The following is a 7,445-nucleotide window of genomic DNA, read 5'->3' on the forward strand; positions in this document are numbered from 1 at the left end:
TTTACTTATTTTTGGTTTTTGAGGCAGTGTCTATGTAGTTAGAGCTGGACCTAAACTCACCATGTAGCCTAGGCTGGTCTTCAATTTGCTGCAACCCTCCTGCCTCAGCCTCCTAAGTGCTAGCATCACAGGTGTGCGCCACCATACCCAGCTCCTAAAACCATTTTAACCTCATGTCTTTCTCTCCATAACCACCAATGTTTCCAGCCTAAGGTCAATCAGTGCAACAGGAGAACACATTCCAAGATCAGCTCCTACTGCCTTGAGGCTTCGCTGACTCATTCCTGGGCCTCTCCATTTGCAGGCTCTTCTTCAAAAAGGCCATAAATGCTGTGCTAGAGCTGGGATTCTGAGCAGACACCACCTGTATGACCTATCAGAACTTGCCACTGACTGAGCCGAGGGTGCTGTCCAGCTGTGCCACCTCCACGGCCTCCCCTCCCCAGGGAGCCAACCTGGGGCAGCACTGCTGTCGGAGGTACTGTGTGCTGCCGGGTCTCCAGCAACACCCCACACTCTGCCCTCCTGGCTGATGCCCAGGAAACACATCAGCTGGAAGGCAGGGAGGAACCCTGGTGGGAATGCTGCAGCGCCTCAGGGCCTCTCACTTCAAAGCAGGCACACTATCTGACTGCAAATTGGTAAGAGGCATCCACTAAGTTGCCAGGGAACCCTCAGCAGACCTCCCCAGTGCCCATCAAAGCAGCCCAGATCCATGACACCCACACCTGACAAACCAATGCATGCAGCAAAGGTGGCACTTCTCAGGCTAAGTGCAGTGCATCTCCCCACACCACTGTGTCCTGGCAAGACAACAGGCATGCCTAGTTACAGGGCTTAAAGCCTGCTCAGCTCACAGAAATAGCAATGTGTGAGCCTGCAATGTGCCTTTGCATGTGTACTTCATTAGCAAACTGAAAAATTCCTCCTTAGGAGGTAGCACTGGAAGCTGACTTCCTATACACTGTTACTTTTTTTTTTTCCGTCTTTTTGAGACGGGTTTTTTTGAGATGGGTCTTTTTGAGACGGTCTCGCCAGACAGTTCAGACTGGCCTTGAGCTCACTTTGTAGCCGAGGCTGGCCTTGAACTCACAACGATCCTCCTGCTTCAGTGCCCCCCGAGTGCTGGGATTATAGGAGTGCTGGGATGACAGGAGTGAGCCACCACGCCCGGCTACACTATACTGTTACCACTTAGTACGTTATGAAATGCTCCAGAAACCCAACGTAAAGAAAAAAAGAACCACAAAAAAAAATGTAGAACAGGGGGACAGGAGTATAGCTCAGTGGCACAAGCGCCTGCCTGGCAAGCACAAGTCTGTGAGTTTGATTCCCGGTTCAAAAAAAAGTAAAACAGCTAAGAATACTATCCAAAATGTTAACTGCTTTGGTTAAAAGCTTTATTATAGAAATGCTCTTTTCTTCATTAAAAAAGAAAAAAAGAAACACCTTTCTCCTCACCAAAGCAATTGTTGTCTTTCCACAATGAGGAAATTTGCTGCTATCTCCTGGAACATTTCCATGAAGTATGCATGGCCCTGGGCTGTGCTTCCACACCCGGGGATCTAGAGAGCACCAGCAATGCTGGGAAGCAGGGAACAGGGGAGCCATGTCAGACCAGCACCCTCCCTCCAGGGTCAGCACCTGACCAAGACTGTTTAAACAACAGCAGACTACAGCAGAGGCTGACGGTACATGCACCTCAGCTATGGGTCGAGTGATGGCCAAGTGCGCCACTTTCAGGGGCTACAAGAAAGTATGGGGCCTGGACCCAGTCCTGGGGGACCAGCAAGAGAGCAAGTCAAGTGTGAAGCTGGATTAGAGCACAGGATAATGAAGGATCAGATGAGAAAGTGCTGTGACAACAAGGACAGTCTAGCTCCTGAGCCTGACAGCAGCAGGTGCTGCGGCAAGGCTGGTCTGGGGGCTGACTCCACACGGATCCAGCCTGGGTCCCCGGCAGTGGTGTGCACAGAGCCAGGACCAGGTGACACTCAAAGCCTATGGCTCTCAATGGCTCCTTCAGGCTCTCAGTGCCTGCCCCCCACAAACAAGTTATGGCCTAAATTTCAAAGACATATGGCTTACTACACTTCAGTGTTTAAAAAGTTTAAAAAACAGTACACAGAATGTAATCAGCAAGTAGCCCCCCAGTCAAACCACACACAGCACACTGCATTTCACTTGTTCCCCACTTTCCCTCTTCCTTGCACCAGGGGGAAGTAAGGCTGAGAAGGGGGTGACCCTCAGCTCTGCGCTGGAGCCTCATGGTATAAGCTGAGGACCGTGGTAGACAAAACAGATGCAGTCCTCGTGTCCAACAGGGACACAGAGATGCAACTGTGTTATACGTGGGGACACTTACCATCATCAGACACAAAAGAACCAGAATCCATAGAGGCCAACTGGCAGACTGGAATGTGGCTTACATCTGTCCAGAGCCTGTCCTGGCCGTAAGTCAGGAGGCACACAAACGACCACCAGATTATACAGGTTTCCCAGAATAGGTTAGGCACTAAAATTATTTAAATCTAAAACATCCTGCTGGGCATGGTGGCACATACCTGTAATCTCAGCACTTGGGAGGGCAAGACAGGAGGATCACCCATGAGTTCAAGGCCAGCCTAAACTACACAGCAGGACCCTGTCTCCAAAAAAAAAAAATCCTAAAATACTCATTAAATAAACATTAAAATGAGTAAGCCAAGTCTTACCAACAAAAGGACTAGGAAAAAGACAAGGCAAAAAAGAAGACCTAGCCCAGCTATAAGAGTAACTGTTACAATAAAGTAGCTAGCTCCATGTTCCAACCTTCACAACCCAGTGATGAAAATGTATCACAGCAGTCATGAAAGGCAACCAATCTGCAGGTAGAGCACTATGCAAAGTATACCAAAGTATACCCAACACTGCCAGTCAGTGGGGTCCAGCACCCTGGCTCTTCAAGAGTCTCAGATCCTTTCAGCCAACCTCACAGCCCTTGCTAGGAAAACACCCTGCTAAGAAAAACCTTACCAGACTGCTCTGCCCAGCTCTGCTTGGTGGGTCTTTCCACACTGGAACTTCGTCCTCCTGCCACACCCGCTGCCAGTCTTCAGCCTGATGGTCAGTGGGGTTCCTACTCTGAACCTGAATTTCACCTCTGCTCTCCTCACAATGCCCTGCCCCACACAGCCCACCCTCTGTTCACTCCCTCCCAGCCCCATGGGGGGTGATTCAAAGGCTCCCTGGAGGGCTGGTCTCCTGCGCTGCCCCCAGCCCCATGCCCACACCCTTTCTTATTTCCTGCTTTCTGAACTGGGACTGGGGGGCTCCTTGGTGGACAAAGCTTGTTTAACTGCAGCACGCTAAATCAGAGGCTGAGGGCATATGAATCTCAGTGGTGGACCGAGCAATGGTATGTGCCACTGAGTAGGTCCCAGTTACTGGGAGCACCTTCCAATCACCCAGAAATCTCCAGATGCCACCCACTGGCTGCAACCTCTTCCCAGGACTCACCCAGAAGACACTGCCTCTAACTTAACTAGTGGGCCTTCCTGCGTTGCACTACCAGTCTACGCCTATTCAAATGTGCTCCGTAAGATAGAAGTGTTGCTTTCATCACTAGACACAACCACAGGCGGGCAGGCAATCTGGCATAGGAACGGGGCCACTTTTCTAATAAATACAACTTCAGTTTTGCAAGTTCAACAGTTTGGGGCAACAGTAGATTCAAACTGTTCTATTTACATTTGGCTGTTAGATATTGTAGGACCTTGCTGGTCAAAATGTAACAAGCTCACTGGACATTTTCAAAGTATAAAGGAGTATTAGAAAGTTGCTTATTTTCATTTATATATAATACTTTGTTTACCACCACGGCAACAGGAATAACAACAAACAACCTAAGCATTTCTGCCCAATTCATATTCCTAGAACACTTTACTAGTCTCAGCACCAGACCTGGGCTTCAAAGACACCGTCCTCTAAGAGAATATCCTGCATTCTTTCAGACAAAAGGAAAATACCGCTTACTGGGCCAGGCAAACCTACTCCCGTGCTCCACAACCTGCCCCAAGGCCCCTTCCAGCCTGCATTCTGCCTTCTCTGGTGCCTGGTGATTGGCCAGTCACACTTGTCAGGAGACCTCCACCTGCCCACTTTCAGAAGGCCTGGGGCACCTCCCAGACTCCAGTCCCAGGAACACGTGTGCTTCCAGTAAGTCCTGGCACCTCAGAGAGGAAAATTACTTGGCCCTGCAGCCTTGGCTGAGAAGCAAGGACTTGTGGAATCACTTGTTTTCTGGGAAAGCCCAGGTGCTCATGAGCGTAATGAGCCCCACTCATGCCCACTCCAATGGGACTCACCGATTACGCAGAGGAGGCCCTGTACCTACTCTTACCACAGCTGTCTATCACATCCCCTACACCCAGGACCATGGTCTTCCCTTATACACCAAACTGATACATTATTTCGTTATTTCAACAAAATGATAAGCCACATTTACAGCCTAAAGTACTGCACTTTCTAGTCTTCTAAACTCTGTGAATTTTTAATACAAACTATAAAATGTAAATTAATTTTAAAGTTGAAATTGGAATAAAATCATAGTGGTTCAAATAAGAGACCAGAGGTTGTCATGTTTTTCTCTATTGTACAGTGATTTTCAATTCAACAGACACATCTAAAACAAACATTAAGAATATTACGATCTCTGAATAATTGCTCCAAACTATCTCTTAAACTTAATTTAACTCAAAAAGAACTTGTAACATTAACCTAAACACTAAGCTTAAATTCAAGAAAAAAGACTTTGCAAAAAATTCTTCAGGCCCAGCATGGTGGTGCACACCTGTAATCCCAGCACTGAGGAGGCTGAGGCAGGAGGACTGAGTTCGAGGCCAGCCGAGACTACATAGTGAGCTCAAGGCCAGCCTGAATGAACTACATAGGGAGAACTTGTCTCCAAAAGAAAAAGAAAAAAAGAAAAAAAAATTTTATATATATAAAATAATTCTCCAGCTTCATACACCAGCACATAGCTGTAATCCTAGCTACTCAGGGCGCTCAGCCAGGAGGATTACAAGCTCAAACCCAGCGTGGGCAACTTGGTGAGAATCTGTCTCAAAATAAAAAATAAAAAAGGACTATAGTAGCTCAGTAACCCTGGGTTCAATCCCTAGTACAGCCAAAAAACAGTATCAAAAAAACCTCATTCCACTAGTAACAATTATCTTTACAGTTTATTCCCTTAAACTGTGTTACCAACCTACACCAAAATCTTGCAAATGATGCCTCCTTAAAGGTAGCAGCTTGGGGAGCAGCTCCCAAACCCAAAGCCAGGCCCACCTCACTTCCCTTCCTACTCATCTCTTCCTTCTCAAACTCTAAATTCTGCTCCCTTGCTGAAAGGTCAATTTACTTCCATGCTTGGTATGTTGGCATGTGTAGAATTCAATACAAGTTACTGAAGAGTAAAAAGAGAATTTTTTAAAAAACCCCTAAAGCTTCAGAGTATTTGATTTCCTTTACTATGACATCAACATTTTCACAAGAGAAAGAGAGATAAAAGAAAACACAAACTGCCAAACTAAGGGGTAGCTGTTGGCAGTAGGTCCACACTGGGTTTTGGCACATCCACTGCCTCCAAAAAGGAAGAAAAGTCACTCAGGAGACTGAGGTAGGAGGAAGACAGTGAGTTCCAGACCAGTCTGGACTACACAGTCAGTTCAAGGCAAGCCTGAAATATATAGTGAGATCCTGTCTCAAAAAAACAATAGAAAAAGAAAAGTAAGGAAGAAAGAGCTGCTATTAAGAATTACGGAGTAAGCCAGTACACCTTTCCAAAGCTATCTAAGCAACAGCATCACGCTAGCGCACACACAGTATTTTAAAAAGCCCAGCTTCTACCAGCATCTCCAATAACTGAAAGTAGTTTTTAAAAAATTCCAGTTTGTGGACAAAAGCTGTACTTGCAATGATCCAGAAACGAGCCCCTAAGGAATAATTAGCATTTCCTAGAGAGCAAGTTTGTTTTCCAAGCAAAAAAAAAAAAGGTTAACTTCATCAAACCATAGAACCAAGCTCAATTGTTTTGTAGCATGGATTGACATTCTCCTGAGACCTGGTCAAGCTCCACATAACCTTGTAATAATTTTTAAAGAACCAATTGCCGCTGCTGTTCTAAAAAAACTTATGTTGAAAGTATCCATTTTCCCAAAACTTTATGTTTGAGAGTATGGACTTAAAAATGCTTGAACTTTTAATTTTTAGGCGACCAAAAACAGTGGGAAAAGAAGCTCCTGTGTTTAGCACACTGCATTCTGGGAATATTTGTTGCTGAAAATGTGTCAATACTAACGAGGCAGCACTCCTCTGTCAGGAAGGCACTTTCCGTTTTGGCCACTTCTTCACTGCATGCAACTAACAATTCCCTTGGAACCTACCTACCTGCTGATTACGAACAAAATATGCAAACTCCCAAGACGCACAGAAAACCTTGATTGCATACACAGAGGAAGGCCTTGCCAGGCAGGGAGACCCGTGGGTGCGGACAGGGATGTGCCTGTGTCAGACTGGGCAAGGAGTCGCACATTGGGAGGGTCGTGAGTGCGGGTCCTGGTCTGCCTGTGCGTCAACGTGTAGGACCGACAAGGCTGGAGTGGGCAGGTAGAGTGGTGAGGGATGTGGCCTAGAACCTCCAGTCTGGGTCGCGGTTGGGGTACGGTTGTGGGTCTTCCTCTGCTCGTGGATAGTGGGTCCTGTTTGTGGGTCCGGACCAGGGTCGGAGATCTGGATCTAGTGGTGGTGGAGCGTACGGATCGGGGTCGGAATTCGGTGATGACGGAGTGTGGATCGGGGTCGATGTCGGGGTCCTGGTCTGGATCTAGAGCTGGCGGTGTGTGCGGATCGGGGTCGCGATAGGGACCCGAGTAGGGATCTGGTGGTGGGGGTGAGTGTGGGTCGGGGTCGGGGTCCGGGTCGGGATCTGGGGTGGTGGTGGGTGTGGGTCGGGGCTGGGGCCGGGGTCGGGGCCGGGGTCGGGGTCGGGGTCGGGGTCGTTATCCGGTGGTGGTGATGGATGCGGATCAGGGTTGGAGTCCAGGTCGAGGTCTGGTGGCGGGTCCAGGTCGGACCCTCATCCAGGCCGCAGCCCCCACCCACCACTCACACGCGCGGCAGCTGCAGCGGGGGCGCCCCGCGCCGCTGGAACACGCCGTCCACGAACACGCCGTTCTTGCCGAGGCAGCGCAGGTAGAAATCGCCGCCCGTGTCGGGCCGGGGCTGCGCGGGCTCCGGGGTCGCCGCGCCATGGCCGCCGCCCGGGGGCGTGAAGATCTCCAGGTGGCGCCGAGAGATGAAGCTCGAATGGCCCATGCTCACGTCCACCGAGCCCTGCGACGAGTTGCGCCCAATGGTTACCGAGCGCTTCTTCATGAGGTACTCGAACTCGCGGCCCTCGAGCC

General features: G+C 48.9%; 1 protein-coding gene across 1 annotated transcript in view; it reads right to left on the reverse strand.

Moving 5' to 3' along the window:
* Positions 1-7,445, reverse strand: part of Foxk2 (forkhead box K2) — a gene marked incomplete at its 5' end in the record, with an annotated part of 46,736 nt that extends 39,291 nt beyond the window's left edge. The window contains 1 exon segment of the mRNA XM_005407499.2: positions 7,151-7,445. Within this exon segment, the coding sequence (XP_005407556.2) occupies positions 7,151-7,445 (295 nt within the window).

This window comes from Chinchilla lanigera, unplaced genomic scaffold (assembly GCF_000276665.1).
Source record: "Chinchilla lanigera isolate Chin_1 unplaced genomic scaffold, ChiLan1.0 scaffold00105, whole genome shotgun sequence".
Classification (NCBI taxonomy): Eukaryota; Metazoa; Chordata; class Mammalia; order Rodentia; family Chinchillidae; genus Chinchilla; species Chinchilla lanigera.